Source organism: Anolis sagrei, chromosome 11 (assembly GCF_037176765.1).
Source record: "Anolis sagrei isolate rAnoSag1 chromosome 11, rAnoSag1.mat, whole genome shotgun sequence".
Classification (NCBI taxonomy): Eukaryota; Metazoa; Chordata; class Lepidosauria; order Squamata; family Dactyloidae; genus Anolis; species Anolis sagrei.
The window spans coordinates 1,884,918-1,906,675 of record NC_090031.1 but is presented as its reverse complement, the minus strand read 5'-3'; the positions used below and the strand labels follow the sequence as shown (position 1 = coordinate 1,906,675).

General features: G+C 48.0%; 1 protein-coding gene across 1 annotated transcript in view; it reads left to right on the top strand.

Annotated features, from left to right (window-relative positions):
* The window catches only part of LOC132763775 (carboxyl-terminal PDZ ligand of neuronal nitric oxide synthase protein-like), a 41,210-nt gene that overhangs the window by 11,347 nt on the left and 8,105 nt on the right, over positions 1–21,758 (top strand). The window contains exons 3-8 of the mRNA XM_060757588.2: positions 11,212–11,304; positions 14,479–14,537; positions 17,263–17,371; positions 19,201–19,342; positions 19,947–20,107; positions 20,895–21,068. Of these exons, the coding sequence (XP_060613571.2) occupies positions 11,212–11,304; positions 14,479–14,537; positions 17,263–17,371; positions 19,201–19,342; positions 19,947–20,107; positions 20,895–21,068 (738 nt within the window). The remainder of the gene's footprint in view (positions 1–11,211; positions 11,305–14,478; positions 14,538–17,262; positions 17,372–19,200; positions 19,343–19,946; positions 20,108–20,894; positions 21,069–21,758) is intronic.

The window sequence follows — 21,758 nt, the reverse complement described above, 5'->3', positions numbered from 1 at the left end:
ACTCCTGCCATTCTTCGCCTGACTCCTTATCTAATGTTGCAGTTTTTGGCTCCTCTCACAGAACTTGAAGCCCAATTACAGACCAAGGCTTTTTTCCAGCTGTGCTGGATCTCCTTCCTCCAAAGCAGGAAGCCTAGAACGAAGAATGAGGAACCCCTTTCTGCCCAAAGGGTGGATTCAGCTTCTTGGGATCCCACTGTGTCACCATAAGCACCTCACATGCTCCCAAAATAGGCCCAATTCCAGCCCGAGGCTTTTCTCCAACTGTGCTGGATCTTCTTCCTCCAAAGGAATGAAGAGTGAGGAACTCTTTTCTGCCCAAGGGTTGGATTCAGCTTCATGGGCTCCCACTGTGTCACCATAGGCGCCTCGCATGCTCCCCATCTCAGAGGGGCTCTCTGAACAAACCTGGCCATGGAAACCCCTGAGAGGCTCACCAGTTGGAAGCAACATGAATGCAGATGACGACAACAACAACAACGAGCCTTAGGACTTTGCCGAATGGGAACAAAGCTGTACACCCCAACTGTAGCGATGCCGTAGATGATATGGCCCTGTGAAAATCAGGGCCTGAGATACAACAACTGTGGATACCTTGGGCTGTGTTGATCTCCGCAGCTCCAGGTGTTTTTTCTGAGGAGCCTTCTGTATCACTTAATTCTTCACCTGACTCCTTATCTAATGTTGCAGTTTTTGGCTCCTTTCGCAGAACTTGAAGCCCAATTACAGATTGAGGTTTTTTTCCAGCTGTGCTGGATCTCCTTCCTTCAAAGCAGGAAGCCTATAATGAAGAGTGAGGAATCTCTTTCTGCCCAAGGGTTGGATTCAGCTTCATGGGCTCCCACTGTGTCACCATAGGTGCCTCACATGCTCCCCATCTCGGACGAAGGCCAAGGCAAAGCCCCTCTGAACAAACCTGGTCATGAAAACCCCTGAGAGGCTTCCTTTAGGGATGCCATCAGTTGGAAACAACATGAATGCGGATGACGACAACAACAACAACAAGCTTTAGGACTTTGCTGAATGGGAACGAAGCTATACACCCTAACTGTAGCGATGCTATAGATGATACGGCCCAGTGAAAACCAGGGTCTAAGATACAACTGTGGCTACTTTGGGCTATGTTGATCTCCGCAGCTCCAGGTGTTTTTTCCCAGGAGCCTTCTGTATCACTTAATTCTTCATCTGATTCCTTATCTAATGTTGCAGTTTTTGGCTCCTCTCACAGAACTTGAAGCCCAATTACAGACCAAGGCTTTTTTCCAGCTGTGCTGGATCTCCTTCCTCCAAAGCAGGAAGCCTAGAACGAAGAGTGAGGAACCTCTTTCTGCCCAAGGGTTGGATTCAGCTTCATGGGATCCCACTGTGTCACCATAGGTGCCTCACATGCTCCCCATCTCGGAAGAAGGCCAAGGCAAAGCCTCTCTGAACAAACCTGGCCATGGAAACCCCTGAGAAGCTCACCTTAGGGATGCCATCAGTTGGAAGCAACATGAATATAGACGACAACAACAACGAGCCTTAAGACTTTGCTGAATGGGAACAAAGCTGTACACCTCAACTGTAGCGATGCCTGTAGGGCAGATGATATGGCCCCGTGAAAATCAGGGCCTGAGATACAACAACTGTGGCTACCTTAGGCTGTGTTGATCTCCGCAGCTCCAGGTGTTTTTCCCCAGGAGCCTTCTGTATCACTTAATTCTTCGCCCGACTCCTTATCTAATGTTGCAGTTTTTGGCTCCTTTTGCAGACCTTGAAGCCCAATTACAGACTGAGGCTTTTTTTCCACTGCTCCAGGTGTTTTTCCCCAGGAGCTTTCTGTATCACTTAATTCTTTGCCCGACTCCTTATCTAATGTTGCTGTTTTTGGCTCCTCTCGCTGAACTTGAAGCCCTGCACTTTCTGAGTCAGATTTCTCACAGAGAGAAGCATCATTCCCCTGTCTTGAATCTTCATCACTTTGTGGCCCAGGAAATCCCACAGGCAATCCCACAATCCTCTCTAAAACATCAGTGAACCCATCAGTCTCAGGCTGAGCTACAACATAGCCCTCCCTTTAAAAGGAAAGGGAAACAAAAAACTAGTGTAGATCTCAGCTATTTCTTTCTCCTAGACTTTTCATGGCATGGAAATTGAAAGGAGGGCTTGGAAACCAGGAGGGGAGATGAGTTGCAATTTAAATCTGTGTCTATTCGGTGGAGACCTTGGAAACTAGAAAGCCTTTTCCATCTATCTATCTATCTATCTATCTATCTATCTATCTATCTATCTGTTTATCTCATGCAGGGAAAGGGCACAGGAACGTCTCCCTCGCTCCCTTGGGCTGCTTTCTTCCTGAAACGTCCTCTTTAAAGAACCAAGGAGAAGTTGCTCTGCGCCTGGAGCTGAATGTCAATTTTGTCAGGAGGCAGGCTGCGGGGGGGGGGGGGGGGGGACGACGACGACGCTCTTGTCATCAAGGCGACGTTAAGCCCAAATTTAATCATTCCTTTTCTCACCAAATAGCAAGTTCTCCCATTGGAACATCCTCGTTGCCGTTACTATTATGATTATTATTATGCCGGTTTTGCTCGGAGCGGAGCCAGGATTAATCCTTTCCGCCCTCCGAGCCCCCCTTTCCTTGACTTTGACAGCGACGCTGCTCTTCTGGAATATTAAGCAGGGTTTAAAGATCGGGAAGGGTCCCCCATTGAGGAGGAAGGGGCAAAGCTTGTGTTCTGCTGCTCCGGGGAGATAGAGCTGAACCGTACTTTGGGGTGCCTGGTTCCATAGCGCTCTCCTCGTCAGTTGCTGCACACTGGACTGGTCCCAAGTGTTGGCAATAGTGTTGGCGACATTAAATCCCCCTCCGACTCTGTCCTCTCTCTCTCTCTCTCTCTTGAGCCCCTTTGATTCATTATCTCAAACGCGGCAGGTAGATGGAGAAGCGGCAGCCGCAGCAGCAACGGGGGAATTCAGGGCTAAAAATATCCCCTTGTTTCTGTGACCAGAATTCGAAATATTCCGGCACTCAGAGAGCCCCCAAACAGCTGCCACCAAAAGGCAGAAGCGTCCTCCAATGTGGAAGGGATTGCTCTCTTGCCAAAGAGCCCCTCAGAAGCAGGTTTTGGAAACCAATGAGTGGCTCTTTGATTGCCTTTGGACTCTGACTCCCATCAGCCACAGCAAGTCTGGCCAAGTTTGTTTCCCCCCTGCAGCAGGGATGGTCCCTCCAGAGTGAATGCTTGTGCCTTCAATATGCTATCTATCTATCTATCTATCTATCTATCTATCTATCTATCTATCTATCTATCTTGCTTGTGCCTTCAATATACTATCTATCTATCTATCTATCTATCTATCCATCCATCCACCCATCCACCTATCTATCCATCTATCTGTTTATCCATCCATCCATTCATTGATCCACCCATCTACTCATCTATCTATCTATCTATCTATCTATCTATCTATCTATCTATCTATCATCTATCTATCTATCATCTATCTATCCATTCATCCACCCACCCATCCATCTATCTATCTATCTATCTATCTATCTATCTATCTATCATCTATCTATCTATCATCTATCTATCCATTCATCCACCCACCCACTTACCCTTCTACTCACCCACCCATCCATCTATCTATCTATCTATCTATCTATCTATCATCTATCTATCTATCATCTATCTATCCATTCATCCACCCACCCACTTACCCTTCTACTCACCCACCCACCCATCCATCTATCTATCTATCTATCTATCTATCTATCTATCTATCATCTATCTATCTATCATCTATCTATCCATTCATCCACCCACCCACTTACCCTTCTACTCACCCACCCATCCATCTATCTATCTATCTATCTATCTATCTATCTATCTACTATCTATCTATCATCTATCTATCCATTCATCCACCCACCCACTTACCCTTCTACTCACCCACCCATCCATCTATCTATCTATCTATCTATCTATCTATCTATCTATCTACTATCTATCTATCATCTATCTATCCATTCATCCACCCACCCACTTACCCTTCTACTCACCCACCCACCCATCCATCTATCTATCTATCTATCTATCTATCTATCTATCTAAGTCAAAGTATGCAATTTTGTGTGTCTGTTTGTACTACAAAGGCTGCTGCTAGGTGAAGTGGCCCTCTGTGATGTCACTGTGAAAGAAAGGTTATATGTGTAAGGGAGAGAGGGAAGAAAGAAAAGAAAGAAGAAGGAAAAGAAAGAAACAGAAGGGATGGAGGATAGAAGAAAGATAGAAAGGAAAGGAAGAAAGAAAAATAAAGAAGGGAATGGAGGAGGGAGGGAGGCAAGAAAGGAAAAAGGAATGGAGAAGGGAGGAAAGAAAGAAAGAAAGAAAGAGAAAAAGAAAGGACCAAAGAAGTGAGGTAGGATAGAAGAAGAAAAGGAAGGAAGAAAAAGAAAAAAGGAAAAGAAAGGAATGGAGGAGGGAGGGAGGAAAGAAAAAGAAAAAAGGAATGGAGAAGGGAGGGAAGAAAAAAGAAAAGGAAGAAAAGAAAGGAACAGAGAAGGAATGGAGGAGAGAAGAAAGATAGAAAGGAAAGAAAGAAAGAAGGAAAAGAAGGGACTGGAGGAGGGAGGGAGGCAAGAAAGGAAAAAGGAATTGAGAAGTGAGGAAAGACAGACAGACAGAAAGAAAGAAAGAAAGAAAGAAAGAAAGAAGGAAGAAAGGACCAAATTAGTGATGGAGGACAGAAGAAGGAAAGGAAAGAAAAGGAAGAAAGGAAGGAAGAAAAAGAAAAAAAAAGAAGAGAAAGGAATGGAGGGGAGAGGGAGGAAAGCAAAAAAGGAACAGAGAAGGGGGGAAGAAAAAAGAAAGGAACAGAGAAGGAATGGAGGAGAGAAGAAAGATAGAAAGGAAAGGAAGAAAGAAAAAGAAAGAAGGAAAAGAAGGGAATGGAGGAGGGAGGGAGGAAAGAAAGGGAGGAAAGAAAGAAAGAAAGAAAGAAAGAAAGAAAGAAAGAGGAATGAAGAAGGAGGGAAAGAAGGAAAGAGAAAAAGAAAGGACAGATTAAGGGACAGAGAATAGAAGGATAGAAAGGAGGGGAAGAAAGATGAACGAAAGAAAAAGAAAGAAGAGAGGGAGGTGTATGAGGAAATGCAAGGGAAGAAGGAAAGGAAAAAGGAAAAAAAGAGAGGGAGAAGGTCTATGGTTGCACTGGAGGATCTAAGGATTCTTAGATTCTTAGAACATTTTAAATCAAACTCACACAAATCAAAACCACAGAAGTGGGGAGGGACCGCTGTAGTAAAAGATAGTAAAACTATCCAAAAACACACTCAATGATTCATTGCAAGTTAAGCTGCTCCTTCAAACTTTCAGCAAGCTACAAATCCTCGGATTCCATGGCACTGGGGGGAAAATGTCAATTTGCATTGATTTGATAGTGTAGATCACAGGCTGTTAGGAACGATGGGAATTGAAGTCCAAAACACCTGGAAGGAGGGCCAAAGTTGTGGATGCACCCTCTGTCTCCCCAAAAGCCTCCTCACGCCCTTCTCCCAGGTGCTAGATGTCGGCAGGCTTTCTCAACACCTGCTTAACATAACGACAAGGGCGTTCTCGGGATTATTATATCAGCCTGCGGCAAAACCTAACGTATGGTTTGAGTGTGTTTTGCAATGTGGATGCGCCTGCCCTGGCTAGGGAGAAACACTGCCCGCCGTGGGACCTTGTCCACTCAGGACTTGCCCACAGAAGAACGGCAGAGGGAATGGCGCTGGTCCTGCAATCAAAGGGCATGAGACCGGAGCGCATTAATGCGCAGGCAGCCAAGCGAGGAGGGCGGAGGACGCCGTTGCCAGCGCCACTCCTTTGTCCTTGGCGCCCGGACAAGCTCTGCAGCCTGCATTCAATCAAGTCTCCTAATGCTTGGATCTCTCTTCTCCTGCCATTTGGACTTTTGCTCCACGGTGTCCTCCGAGCCTTTGCAAGCACAATGGGACATCCTTCCTAATATTTACACGTCTTCTCCCTCCAAGCTCTTCTCTTTGCTCTGCATTTCAGAGGGAGAAAGATATTAAAATATTATATAGGCGACACTTCTGCGTGGTAAGGAAACGTTTCCTTGCCAGCGTGACCCGAGCTCAGTTCCTTGAGTTATTTAAATCAAGATTTGCATATGTTTTACATAATTCTGGAGTGGGAAAGCCTTATCTTTACCGCCGCAAAGGCCAACGGCACCCTGCTTTGTCAGAGTATTAGCAGCAGCAGCAATAGTAATGGTAATAATAACAGTAATGATAGAGGAGAGTGGAGGGATGGTGCATCCCCTGTGGGGTCTCTCTGGGTGCCTTTTTGCCGCCGCACTTGCACCAGGTAGTAATGCCAGAGGTAGTAATGGTAGAGGAGGGAAATTCCCAGCTCAGCATGGCTGGAAATGGATTCCCTGCAGCCCCCAACGAATGGAGGGGGGCATCCCATAGGCTGATAGGCTTCTCTCTTTCTTGGAGTTTTGCAGCAGCATGAAGCAGAGGAAGAAGTTTTGGTGCAGGGAGGCTTTGGGGGGTGTGCCGCAGCCCAAAATAGCTATTGATGGGAGACGGGGGAAAGGTCCTTGCATTATTTAGTAGCTCTGAAGGGCTTTGCCCACATCCACCCGCAGTGTCCCTGCGACAAGGGCTCTGCTGGGAGGGGGCTCACTCAACGTCCCTCCTTTCTTAGGCTGACCACAGCACTGGGTCAAGAGCAGAGCTTGGAAAAGTTCCTTCTACGTGGAAAGCAACTTGCAGAATGCTTCAGAAGTCACACTTTTCCTTTCCGATGACTCAACCTACACAAACTTGGTTTCAGGCATGCAATTATTTAGAACGCTGTATATAAACGTGCCTTCCGGCTATGGATTTATAAGGTGCCTATGAAACTGCAATGAACACATGTTTAGGCTTGAGTCTCATCTCCAAGAGATCTCATTATGGATGTATTTCAAAATCCAAAGCAATTCTAGCCTCAATCATAGAATCAAAGACTTGGAAGAGACCTCATTATTATTATTATTATTATTATTATTATTATTATTATTATTATTATTATTATCTTTATTTGTACCCCACTAGCATCTCCCGAAGGACTCGATGCAGCTTACAAAGGCCAAGGCCTGAATACACAACATAACAATACAAAACCTAAAGCAAATTAAAAACAATTAAAGCAATATTAAACAACAAACAATAAACAATGCACCAAAACAAAGTAAAACTGGGCCGGGCCAGAGTAATGGGTACAAGGTTAAAAGTGCTGATGTGACAGGTGGTATATAAGGATTATAGGGTAAGTGCAGTGTGCGGTGTGCAGCAATCTTAGTTCTAATAAAGTGCTTATGCGACTTGGTATTGGAGATTTCCTATTCTGGGAAGGCACATCAGAACAGCCAGGTCTTCAAGTTCTTTCTAAAGACTGCCAATGTAGGGGCCTGTCTAAGATCTTTGGGGAGGGTGTTCCAGAGTCGGGGGGCCACCACAGAAAAGGCCCTGTCTCGCATCCCCACCAAACGCGCAGGTGGGATCACGAACAGGGCCTCTCCGGATGAACAAAGTGAACGCGTGGGTTCATAAACGGAGATGCGGTCACGCAGGTAGGGTGGTCCCAAACCGTTCAGGGCTTTGTAGGTCAGCACCTGCACCTTGAATTGGGCTCGGAAAATAAATGGCAGCCAGTGGAGCTCCTTGAACAGAAGGGTTGACCTCTCTCTGTAAGGCGCATCAGTTAACATCCTGGTGGCCGCCCGTTGGACCAGTTGAAATTTCCGAGCCGTTTTCAAGGGCAGCCCCACGTAGAGCGCATTACAGTAGTCCAATCTAGAGGTGACCAAGGCATGGACCACCCCTGCCAGATCAGCCTTCGCGAGGTACGGTCGCAGTTGGCGCATGAGTCTCAATTGTGCGAAAGCCCTCCCAGACACCGCCGACGCCCGAGCCTCAAGCGTAAGCGATGAATCCGAGAGGACTCCCAGACTGCGGACCTGTGGCTTCAGGGGGAGTGTAACCCCATCCAACACAGGTTGCCACCCTATACCCCAGTCAGGTTTACGATCGACCAGAAGGGCCATCCAGTCCAACCCCATTCTGCCAAGAAGCAGGAATATTACTTTCAAATCACCCCTGACAGATGGCCATCCAGCCTCTGTTTCAAAGCTTCCAAAGAAGGAGCCTCCACCACACTTATCGTTTTGGATAAGGGATATTATTCAACCCACAAAAAGATAACACAAAACAACAACGGTTCTCTCGAACAGGCAAATGGGTAGCACGCATTGGGGATCAGATTTGGTGACTTGGGGTCCCTTGTCCCAAAATGCAAGGAATGCAACCCTCCTGCCCTTTCCAACCGCTCCATTCCAAATGAGTTATCTCCCAAAGGAGCTTCCCCCCCCCCCCCCCGCACTGTGCTCTGGGGGTTGTGAGCCGTTCCCTTTCTGCTTCACTTGCCCACACGGTTGACGGGTTCCTTCACCCTCGCCTGCCCGCTTCTCTCTGTTCCACCTTATAATTATGTTCTTCAAGTATATATGGAGGTGGAAGGTGGTTTGCATGCGACACCCGTGTTCTGAGCCGCAGGCCAAGTTCACAAGAGGGCACAGTGGTGGGGTTTGGGGGTTGTTCTCGAGGCAGAAGGAACAGCTATAACTTGCCATTGGGGGGTCCTGCCCGATCCAACACCATTCGTTCATCTATCCATCCATCTATCCATCTTTCTATTTGAAAGTCCAAGTATGTATATATATTTGTCTGTTTGGACTACAAAGGCTGTGGTTAGGTGAGGTGGCCCTCTGTAATGCCACTGGGAAGGAAAGGTGACATGTGTATGAGTGGGAAAGAAGGGAAGGCAAAAAGAAGAGAAAGAAATTAATAGAGAAGGGAGGGAGGGAGGGAGGAAGGGAGGAAAGGAAGGAAGGAAGGAAGGAAGGAAGGAAGGAAGGGAAGGGAAGGGAAGGGAAGGGAAGGGAGGGAGAGTAGAAGAGAGGAGGTGGCGGTAACACATGGCACACACAACACGGAAGGAAGGAAGGAAGGAAGAGAAGGAGGGAGGGAGGGGAGAAGAGAGGAGGTGGCGGTAACACATGGCACACACAACACGGAAGGAAGGAAGGAAGGAAGGAAGGAAGGAAGGAAGGAAGGGAAGAAGGAAGAGAAGGAGGGAGGGAGGGAGGGAAGAAGAGAGGAGGTGGTGGTAACACATGGCACACACAACACAGAAGGAAGGAAAGAAGGAAGAGAAGGAGGGAGGGAGGGAGGGAGGGAGGGGAGAAGAGAGGAGGTGACAGTAACACATGGCACACACAACACGGAAGGAAGGAAGGAAGGAAGGAAGGAAGGAAGGAAGGAAGGAAGGAAGGAAGGGAAGAAGGAAGAGAAGGAAGGAAGGGAAGAAGGAAGAGAAGGAGGGAGGGAGGGGAGAGGAGGTGGTGGTAACACATGGCACACACAACACAGAAGGAAGGAAAGAAGGGAAGAAGGAGAAGGGAAGAGAAGAAGGGAGGGAGGGGAGAAGAGGAGGTGATGGTAACACATGGCACACACAACACGGAAGAGAAGGAAGAGAAGGAGGGAGGGAGGGGAGAAGAGAGGAGGTGGCGGTAAAACATGGCGCACACAACACGGAAGGAAGGAAGGAAGGAAGGAAGGAAGGAAGGAAGGAAGGAAAGAAGGAGAAGGGAAGAGAAGAAGGGAGGGAGGGGAGAAGAGGAGGTGATGGTAACACATGGCACACACAACACAGAAGGAAGGAAAGAAGGAAGAGAAGGAGGGAGGGAGGGAGGGAGGGAGGGGAGAAGAGAGGAGGTGACAGTAACACATGGCACACACAACACGGAAGGAAGGAAGGAAGGAAGGAAGGAAGGAAGGAAGGAAGGAAGGAAGGGAAGAAGGAAGAGAAGGAAGGAAGGGAAGAAGGAAGAGAAGGAGGGAGGGAGGGGAGAGGAGGTGGTGGTAACACATGGCACACACAACACAGAAGGAAGGAAAGAAGGGAAGAAGGAGAAGGGAAGAGAAGAAGGGAGGGAGGGGAGAAGAGGAGGTGATGGTAACACATGGCACACACAACACGGAAGAGAAGGAAGAGAAGGAGGGAGGGAGGGGAGAAGAGAGGAGGTGGCGGTAAAACATGGCGCACACAACACGGAAGGAAGGAAGGAAGGAAGGAAGGAAGGAAGGAAGGAAGGAAGGAAAGAAGGAGAAGGGAAGAGAAGAAGGGAGGGAGGGGAGAAGAGGAGGTGATGGTAACACATGGCACACACAACACAGAAGGAAGGAAGGAAGGAAGGAAGAGAAGGAGGGAGGGAGGGGAGAAGAGAGGAGGTGGCGGTAACACATGGAACACACAACCCGGAAGAAAGGAAGGAAGGAAGGAAGGAAGGAAGGAAGGAAGGGGAGAGGAGGTAGAGGTAACACATGGAAAGAAAGAAGGAAGGGAAAGTGAAAACATGCAAGAGGACAAAGAAGGGAAGAGGGGGGAAAGAGAAAAATAGAGGAAGAGAGGGAGGAAAGGAGGAAAGAAGAGGGAGTAAGGTGTATGTGGGAAAGCAATAGAAGAAGGACATTTTTGCCTGTGAGAGAGAATTATTAGGAGACAAATCCGGATTGCTGCAATTTTGTTTTGTGGTGTGCTTTAAGTAATTTGGCAGGATCTGAAATCTATCTATCTATCTATCTATCTAGCATTTTTGGGAGGCTGGATGTCGGCCTCTTGAACGTACACATCCTGCCCATTTCCTAGTCAGGGAAGCAAGGAAACCCCTCCAGAGCAATAGCTAACATCAGTCCACTCATCTGGAACGTGGTATAAATGTGAAGAGCCAATGGAATGTTGGGCTGCTGTGGGTTTTTCCAGCTTGTGTGACTATGTTCCAGCAGCATTCTCTCCTGACGTTTTGCCTGTATCTGTGGCTCATGGCATCCTCAGGGGTTTGTTCAGAGGTCTGTTGGAAATGAGGCAAGTGGAGTGTATAGATGCCTGTGGAATAATGCCCAGGGTAGGAGAAAGAACCCTTGTTTGAAGCAAGTGTAATTGTTGCAGTTGGCCAGCTTGAATAGCAGAGGAAAGTTGCTTTACACTTTTCTCCTCTTGAACCCGTTTTATTCCTGTCCGAGAGAAAGAATGGACTTGGGGTGAGGGCAAAATGGTGTTGATGGACAAGCTCACTAAACTCCTCCTCTCCTCTCCTTCTTCCCCTCAGTATGAATTCAAGGCCAAGAACATCAAGAAGAAGAAGGTTAACCTTGTTGTCTCTGTGGACGGCGTGAAAGTCATCCTCTGGAAGAAACAGAAGGTGAGTTGTTACGAGTCGCATTGAGGGACACGTATTGGTTTGAATGTGTTGCCGAAGCTGAGAGAGATTGGGGCACTGGGGCTGGCCCGGTCCATTGAGCAGATGCTTTTTGTCCCAGGATGAAAGTGAGGGAGAGGAACGGGGGATAAACTCCCACTTTTCCCAGTCCAAAATGTGAATGGCTTTCTTGCAATTTCATCCCATGTCTTGCTTTGAGCCAGAAAGGTCCTGGGAGAGACTCAGAGGGGTGGGTTCAAATGCCAATGGGATTTTGGCGTGCATTAAGAGGAGCATAGCGTCTAGACCTAGGGAAGTCCTGCTCCCCATGCTCTATTTCGCCTTGGTTAGACCACTTTACCTGGAATATTGTGTCCAATTCTGGGCACCACAGTTCAAGAGAGATATTGATTCTAAGCTGGAATGTGTCCAGAGGAGGGCGACTCAAATGATCAAGGGTCTGGAGAACAAGCCCTATGAGGAGCGGCTTAAGGAGCTGGGCATGTTTAGCATGAAGAAGAGAAGGCTGAGAGGAGATATGATAGCCATGCATAAATATGTGAGAGGAAGCCACAGGGAGGAGGAGGGAGCAAGCTTCCTTTCTGCTTCCTTGGAGACTAGGACGCAATGGAGCCATGGCTTCAAACTACAAGAGAGGAGATTCCATCTGAACATGAGGAAGAACTTCCTGACTGTGGGAGCCGTTCAGCAGTGGAACTCTCTGCCCCTTGAGGAGTGTGGTGGAGGCTCCTTCTTTGGAAGCTTTTAAACAGAGGCTGGATGGCCATCTGTCAGGGGTGATTTGAATGCAATATTCCTGCTTCTTGGCAGAATGGGGTGGGACTGGATGATGGCCCAGGAGGTCTCTTCCCAACTCTTTGATTCTAGGATTCTATGACAGGAAAGCTGAGTATCAGGAAGAACATTAGGAGCTGCTCAACAGTGGAACTCACTGCCTCAGAGTCCGGTGGAGGATCCTCCTTTCGATGTTTGGATGGCCATCTGTTGGGAGGGCTTTGATTTTGCTTTTTATGCCTGACAGAAAGGAGGTTGGACTGGATGACCTTTGGGTCTCTCTCAACTCTGGCATTCTATGTTCCACTTTGTCCCTAAGTTGGTGAGGGGCATTTTTTGGCTTGGGCTCAGTTGCTGACACTGCTTCCGATGCCTCTAAAATGGGGACGTCCTGCCCGGCACAGCGGAAAGCAACGGTCCTCAGCCAACCTGCTGAGATTTGTAAAAAAACATGGGCGTATTGAATGGAGAAAAGGAACCGCCTGAGTAGTACAGACAATTAATGTTGCCCCGCGGCGGTTGCTTCAATGGGGTGGAGATGGCAAGGATACAGAAAGCCTCTCTCTTGTTGCTTCCTGGCGAAGCAGGTGCTGGCATAATTAACACTCATATAATTAACGTTCCAAGAAGGCCTCCCGGGGCGACAGGAGTGCCTCTCCCTTGACTCAAGAGCTGCCCCAGGGAACGTTACGCTCCAACGGACAGCGCGGGATTCAGGTCAGGTTTACACCTGCAGGTCTGAGCTGGTTTCGTAATCGCGCCTCCCGCCCAAAATGTCAAACTCAGACTAACAGTCTCGGCAAGCTCTCCGGACAACAACTCCTGGGATCTTTTTGAGAACTCAGAGGAGCAAAAATGCAGCTCCGTTTCCTATTTCTATCGGGTGTATTTATTTATCGTGTCAGTATCAACCAGACAACTGTATTACATTTTAAACAATTTTTTAACAAACAGACAAAACAGAGTTTGCAAGCTTGGTAGTTGATTAAATGTCCTTTGACCAATATCTGGCCCCTTGGAGTGCCTCTGGTGTTGCCGCAAGAAGGTCCTCCCTTGTGCATCATGTGGAAGAAGGGCTCAGGTTGCGTTGCAGCAGGTGGTCAGCAGTTTGCTCTTCTCCACACTCGCATGTCGTGGATTCCACTTTGTGGCCCCATTTCTTGAGGTTGGCACTGCATCTCGTGGTGCCCGAGTGCAGTCTGTTCAGCGCCTTCCAAGTTGCCCAGTTTTCTGTGTGCCCAGGGGGGAGTCTCTTGTTTGGTATCAGCCATTGATCGAGGGTCTGGGTTTGAGCCTGCCACTTTTGGACTCTCGCTTGCTGAGGTGTTCCAGCGAGTGTCTCTGTAGATCTTAGAAAACTATTTCTAGATTTAAGTCGTTGATGTGCTGGCTGATACTCAAACAAGGGATGGGCTGGAGATGTCTCTGCCTTGGTCCTTTCACTATTGGCTGCTACTTCCCGTCAGATGTCAGATGGTGCAATACCGGCTAAGCAGTGTGATTTCTCCCGTGGTGTAGGACACAGGCACCCCGTGATAATGCGGCATGTCTCATTAAGAGCCACATCTACTGTTTTAGCGTGGTGAGATGTGTTCCACACTGGGCATGCATACTCAGCAGCAGAGTAGCACAGCGCAAGGGCAGATGTCTTCACTGTGTCTGGTTGTGATCCCCAGGTTGTGCCAGTCAGCTTTCGTATGATATTGTTTCTAGCGCCCACTTTTTGCTTGATGTTCAGGCAGTGCTTCTTGTAGGTCAGGGCACGATCCAGAGTGACTCCCAGGTATTTGGGTGCGCTACAATGCTCCAGTAGGATTCCTTCCCTGGTGATCTTCAGAGCTCGGGATGCTTCTCTGTTCTTGAGATGAAAGGCACATGTCTGTGTTTTGGATGGATTAGGGATCAGCTGGTTTCCCCTGTAATAGGCAGTAAGAGCACCTAGAGCTTCAGAAAGCTTCTGTTCTACCATCTCAAAGCTCCCTGCTTGAGCGGTGATGGCACGATCATCAGCATAGGTGAATCTCTCTGTCCCTTCTGGCAGTGGCTGGTCATTTGTGTAGATGTTGAACATGGATGGAGTGAGCACGCTCCCCTGAGGCAGGCCGTTCTTCTGTTTCCGCCATCTGCTTGTCTGGCCCTGGAACTCAACAAAAAAGCTCCTGTTTTGTAGCAGGTGTTTTATCGGGTGTATAATGCGATGGGACTGGGACAATCACTCTTAAACCTCAGTTGTCCTGTTATTCCAGCCAGGGAAGCAGGGAGACCCTCCAAAGCCATAGCCACCATCAGTCCACTCTTCTGAAGCCTGGTATGAATGTTAAATCTCAATGAAGTGTTGATCTCAGCTTTTCCACTCTTAAACGTGCTTTATTTACATTTTAGAGAAAAGAATGGACTTGGGATGAGGGCAAGATGCTGGTGATGCACGACCCTGTTTACAGGTGAGTTGCTGCAATCATTGGGCTCTTTGAGCAAAAATGGCCGAACCAATACATGTTGACATGTTGGGGCATCCGGCTGCTTTGGGCGTCCGCATGCTACACGTTTTCTCCAAACAGCCATTGTAATGTTGGAGTTTCAGTGCTGGACTCGGATGCGAGTCACAGGTCAGCCATGGAAAACCATTGGGTCGTCTCAAGCAAGTCATGCTCTCTCAGCCTCAGAGGGAGGCCATGATGCCCAACCATTGAAAGGTCCATCTTGCCAGGCAAACCCTACATTAGGACCACCACAACTTAAGAGTCATCTTGAGGATACATAACAAGAGCAACAGGAAAATATACCACCAATAGTGTATGTATCTCCCCGGGGTCATTGGAACCACTACCTGCCTGCTTTCTCCCTTCTCCAGCTCTGAGGAGGCCCACCTCACTATGTCCCCATGGCAATGGTGGACAGGCTCTTTCTGTGGCTCCTTCCCCTTTTCACCTTATCCACATGCCACCTTTCTTTCCCAGTGAGACCACGGAATCCATATAAATAAAAATTTAATGTTCATTTGTGGGGTTAACATAACTCAAAAACCACTGGACGAATTGCCACCAAATTGGGCCACAAGACACCTACTAACCCAAGCAGTGACCATCACTAAAAAAAATTGATTTTGTCATTTGGGAGTTGTAGTTGCTGGGATTTATCGTTCACCTACAATCCAAGAGCATTCTGAACTCCACCAGTGATGGAATTGAACCAAACGTGGCACACAGAACTCCCGAGACCAACAGAAAATCCCGAAAGGGTTTGGTGGGCATTGACCTTGATTTTTGGAGTTATAGTTCACCTACATCAATGATGGGCAACCTTTTGAGCTTGGTGTGTCAATACTCGCCAAAAAACCGAGCATAACTCGAGTGGAGTGTCACTTCGAGAAAAACCCCATAATTTCATGATATTTATAGTTTAATAACAAAAATATATTATTGTAATATATAACTGTATTTAATAAACCAAAAACTAATTATTTAACTTACCTGCTTTTTCTATAATGCCATATATCTTGGCATTATAGAAAAATGCTGGTGTAGGAGCCGAGGATGAAATGTCCTTCTTGGGATGCGGCCCCATCTTCTCTGTATGCGGCCGCATGCGGCTGTGTGTCATCAAAAATGGCTACACGTGTCAGTGCTGACACACGTGTCATAGGTTCGCCATCATAGACCTACATCCAGAGAGCATTGTGGACTCAAACAATGATGGATCTGGACCAAACTTGGCACGAATATTCCATATGCCCAAATATGAACACAGATGGAGTTTGGGGGGAAATAGACCTTGACATTTGGGAGTTGTAGTTACTGGGATTTATAGTTCACCTACAATCAAAGAGCATTCTGAATCCCACCAGCGATAAAATTGGGGCAAACTTCCCACACAGAACCCCCATGAGCATTAGAAAATACTTAAGGCCATCCAATCCAACTCCCTTCATCAGGGCAAGGAAACGTAAACAAAGCCCTCCTGACAAAGGGCCATCCAGCCATAGATATAGATATATCTGATTCACACAGAGAGAGATATAGTGTCATAGATTTGAAAGGGACTCCTAAAGAAGGACAATGATATGTTGCAAGTTCCAGAGTAGGCAAACCAGACGATCTCTACGTCAACACTGACAAAGAAACAACAAGAAGTACCGTTTATCCACAAGCATCAAGACATTGAGCCCCGGTGGCGCAGTGGGTTAACCCCCTGTGCCAGCAGGACTGAAAACCGACAGGTCGCAGGTTCGAATCCGGGAGAGGCGGATGAGCTCCCTCTATCAGCTCCAGCTTCTCATGCGGGGACATGAGAGAAGCCTCCCACAAGGATGATAAAAACATCAAAATCATCCAGGCGTCCCCTGGGCAACGTCCTTGCAGACGGCCAATTCTCTCACACCAGAAGCGACTTGCTCCTGACACGACAAAAAAATAAATAAATCAAGAGATTGCATATTTTAGAAACCAACACTTTCTCATTACTTTATTTTCGAGATCACCAGACAGGGCCACAGCAACGCGTGGCAGGGGATGGCTAGTCATAGAATAATAGAGTTGGACCTTCTAGTCCAACCCTCTGCCATGCAGGAAAGCACAGAGGGCCACTTCACCTAGCAACAGCCAATCCAGTGACACCACAGAGGTCTACTTCAACTATCAATGGCTCTTGTAGTACAAATAAACATGCATACATACATACTCTGACTTTTAGATAGATAGATCATTCCATTGGATGCTTCCCACCTCTTCCTCCCATTTCCCACTCTGAATATCTCAGCTGTAGGATTAACCCCATCCCCAACATTGCAATCTGTGGGACTTACAAAGGGGGTGGCGAGCAAGTTCCCATTCTTTTGAGTGGGTCCAAAGAAGTCTCCTGAGTGGCCAGCTACTTGCCCTGGAAGGAAGCCCATCAGTGCCACAGTTTCACATTTCATTCCTGAGTAATTTGCCTCACATACATTCCCTCCCAAAATAAAGCAGACTGCCCAAACTCTCTCATTTCTAAAGCCCAAAAAGATGGGGAACTCCCAAAGATGGTGGCACCTGAGATTTGAACTGAGGAGGCAGTGGGCAGGTTTTCCATGTTTCTTGTCCTTCAGACCACCCCACATAGAGGAAATTGTGTCTATGATGCCTCACTTTCAGTGTGCACCTCTCTTCTCTTTCCCACCCTCCTCCTTTTTAGGATTTTCTACGTCTCGCATGACTCCCAAGACCTGAAAATCTTCAGCTACATCGCCAGGGATGGCACCAACAACTCCTTCCGGTGCAACGTCTTCAAATCCAAAAAAAAGGTGAGTGGGGCGCAGGGAAAAGGTGTACGGTACTACACTTGGATAGGATAGGTGACACCAGGCTTGAAAACAGTCAATATGAAAGGCATCTGGGAGTCTTAGTCAACCACAAGCCACCTTGAATATGGGACCTGCCTACCTGCGTGACAGCATTTCTGTGTACGAACCCACACGATCTCTTCGATCATCTGGAGAGGCCCTACTCACGCTCCCACCTGCATCGCAAGCGCGATTGGTGGGGATGAGAGAGAGGGCCTTCTCGGTGGTGGTCCCTCAACTCTGGAACTCACTCCCTAAGGACATCAGGCATGCCCCAACTCTGGCAGTCTTTAGGAAGAGCTTGAAGATGTGGTTGTACCAGTGTGCCTTCCCAGAATAATGAACCCTTAGCATGATGTCCTCCAAAAGCACTTTATACTGATTTACGACTGCTTGTACGTTTCCCCCAACGCCCCACCTCCTCTATCTTGTTCATGCCCAGCATTATTTTTAACTTAATTACATTTGGCCCAGCCATAGTTTTTAAACGTGTTTTGTGCCACTGTTCAATGTTTATGCTATTTTGTGTATGAGATTTATTTTAATTGCTTTGTATTAGTATTTTGTTTCGTATTGTAATTGCTATTGCTTGTATTGATGTATTGTGGGCTCGGCCTCACGTAAGCCGCACCGAGTCCCTTGGGAGATGGTAGCGGGGTATAAATAAAGTATTATTATTATTATTATTATTATTATTATTAAGAGTGTGATGCAGCAGTTTAAAAAGCCAATGTGATTCTAGGCAGCATCCATTGGAGGATAGTGTCAAGATTGTTAAGATCGTCTGGAGGGGCCCTGCTCTCGGTCCCACCGGCCTCGCAAGCGTGCCTGGTGGGGACGAGGGACAGGGCCTTCTCGGTGGTTGCCCCTCGGCTCTGGAACTCCCTCCCACTGGAGATTAGAACTGCCCCTTCTCTCCTGACTTTTAGGAAACAGGTGAAAGCCTGGCTTGGAAAACTGGCATTTGACGAGTGAGGCAATAACTCGTGGCTATATGGATGGATGGTGATGAACAACGATTTTATTGTGACGACTTGGCCATTATAATTATATGATTGTATTTTTGGTATTTTAATGTGTTAGTGTATTATGGAATGTGATGTTTTTAAACGATTGCTTGTGATATTGTTGTTGGAAACCGGCCTGAGTCCCTCCACGGAGGTGAGAAGACTGGTATACAAAATTCTAAATAAATAATAAATAAATACATAAATAAGATCAAGGGAAGTCATAGTACCACTCAGTTCCATTTTGGTCAGAGTTGACGTGGAATAACTCTGTGTCCAGTTCTGGGCAAAGCAACCCAAGAAGTAGATGGACAAGACAAAATATGTCCAGAGAAAGGTGACCAGATAGGTCAAAGATCCAGAAGCCATTAATCCCTCTGAAAAACAGCTTTGGAACTTGGAGAAAAGCAGGCTGAAGGAGACATGATAACCATGATTAAGGATGTACCATTGAGAAGTGGAAAAGCTTGTTTTCTGCTGCTCCGGAGACGAGGACACAATGGAGCAATGGGTTCAAATTGCAGGAAAAGTGATTATACTTAACATTAGGAAGGGTTTCCTGATGGTAAGAGCTGTTCAGCAGGGCAATATGTGTGATGGAGTTTCCTTCTCCAGGAGTTTTGAAACTCCTGGAGAGTTGGGAGGCCTTGGATGGTGTCTATCTACCTGTCAGAAGGGGGTTGGACTGGATGGCCCTTGGGGTGCCTTCCAACCATTCTTTGGGTGGCCCCTTTCCCGGCCCCTCTCCTCCCTGTCTCCTGAAATTGAGCTTCTCCTTTCCAGACCCAGGCCATGCGCGTGGTGCGGACGGTGGGCCAGGCCTTCGAGGTCTGCCACAAACTCAGCCTCCAACACGCCCTGCAGAACGCCGATGGCCAGGCCGACGGGGCCAGCAACAATTCGGCCGAGGAGCCACAGCTAGAAGGTGAGGAAACTGGGGCCGCGCTTGCAAGGATTTGCCTTTTGTGGTCACTTCTGTTATCTTTATAGTGTGCTAAACCAAGTCATGGCTGATAACAAAGTGGGTTTTTAAAAGAAGTGCAGTCCCTGAGTTACGTGGGACTGCCTTTGAGGACGACTCGGAAGCTGCAGCTAGTACAAAGAGCAGCAGCCAGATTATTAACTGGGGTGAGCTTTAGGGTGTATGCCACCCCCCTTTTAAAGCAGCTCCACTGGCTCCTGGTAAGTTTCCGGGCCCAATTCAAAGGGCAGGTGATTACCTATAAAGCTCTATACGCTTTGGATCCAACCTATCTTCAAAACCACATCTCCTTCTACAAACCAGCGCAGGCATTAAGATTTGCTGGGGAGGCCCTTCTTTTGGTCCCACCACCGTCTCAAGCATGGTTGGTGGGGAAGAGAGAGAGAGAGAGGCCTTCACGGTGGTGGCTCCCCTGCTCTGGAATACCTTCCCTAAGGAAAATAGATTAGCCCTCTCTTCAGGCTTTCCTGCGGATTCTAAAAACATGGCTCTGCCAGTCCAGTTTTGTGTTGGAGCATCACATCTCTTTTGCCTTTGTCCTTTGAAGGTCTGCATCTGGCTGGTCCAGCCATGATGGATGGAGAAAGAGCTCCTGTGATTTTGGAGGGGACCGGAGTGCCAGACGGGAGGGCTTCTGAGCAACCGTTGGCAGTGGCCGAATTGGGGGTCTCTCTGCCGGGGCCAAACCTGAAGGACCGGAGCAGCCAGGTAAGAGGAGTGCCTTTGCTTGCCTTGGCTGTTTTGGGTCCCATAGCAGGAGAGAGTTGGGATATCACAGAATCCTAGAGTTGGAAGAGACTTCCAAGGGCCATCTAGTCCGACCCCATTCTGCTAGGCATCACTAGACTCCAGATACCACCTCCCTTAGTTGGATGGGGGTGATGGGTGTTGCAGTCGAGTGACAACCAATAGATTATGCTAGGCCTATAGGGCAGTGGTTCCCAAATTTTTGGGGAATGTCAGAAGACACTTGAACCTTAACTGTACCCCTGATTGATTTAGTCAGAATATTATAGAATTGTAGAAACGTATTGTCGGAAGGCACCTCCAGAGGCCATCCAGTCCTACCCCCTTCTGCCATGCACGAAAACACAATTGAAACACTCCTCACAGATGGCCATCAGCCTCTGCTTTAGAACCATTGGAGAAGGAGACTCCACCACACTCCCCGGCAGCATTTTCCATTGCAAACAGGTCTTATTGCCAAGATGTTCTTCCTAATATTTAGATGGAATTTCCTTTCCTGGATCTTGAATCCATTTTTCCATTGTGTCAAGTTTGCCCCTCCTCTACATATAATAGCCAGGCTGCATAGGATTCCTTGTGAGCTGGTTAAATGCCAAATGCCCTACCTTACAGGGTGGTGGTTCTAAATTCCAATAAGGTGTTTCCCCAAATATGTGTGCATGTTTACATGGGAATGTACGGGGAAAGGGAGTTTCTGGGGTGGATTTCTAACCCGCTCCCTTGTGTTCCCTGCCCTTTGGGATCCCAGGAGACTGAGGGTGGCTCCCTCCTCCGCCCTCTGGCCGCACAGCCCCTGGGCAGCCCCACCAGCCCCTGCTCCTCCTCCTCGGGGGCCACCCCACTGGCCTCGCAGCACTGCCTCCAGCTCCTCCAGCACCAGCTCCTTCAACAGCAGCAGCAGACCCAGGTGGCCGTGGCCCAGGTAAGTCTGCATCATGTTGGATCCTTGCACTCATGCAGTCACAGATCCAGAGATGGAAGGGACCCCAAGGGTCATCCAGCCCAATCCATCCATGTCTCAAGCACTTCCGGCACAAGGCACTCCTGCCTCTTTTAAAAGACCTCCAGAGAAGGAGACCCAAACACACTCGGGATCTTAAAGTGGGAAGGGTCATCTCATACTTCAGACATGGAGGAAGACCCCATTCAGGCCATCCCAGCATAAACCTCCAGAAGAGACTCCACCGCACTCCGATTTCCAGAGTTGAAAGGGATACCCAAAGGCCATCCAGTCCAACCCCCTTCCACCATATGCAGGAATACACAACCCAAACCCTTCCGACAGATGGTCATCCAGTCCAACCCCCTTCCACCATATGCAGGAATACACAACCCAAACCCTTCCAACGGATGGCCATCCAGTCCAACCCCCTTCCACCATATGCAGGAATACACAACCCAAACCCTTCCGACGGATGGCCATCCAGTCCAACCCCCTTTCACCATATGCAGGAATACACAACCCAAACCCTTCCTACTGATGGCCATCCAGTCCAACCCCCTTCCACCATATGCAGGAATACACAACCCAAACCCTTCCAACGGATGGCCATCCAGTCCAACCCCCTTCCACCATATGCAGGAATACACAACCCAAACCCTTCCGACGGAT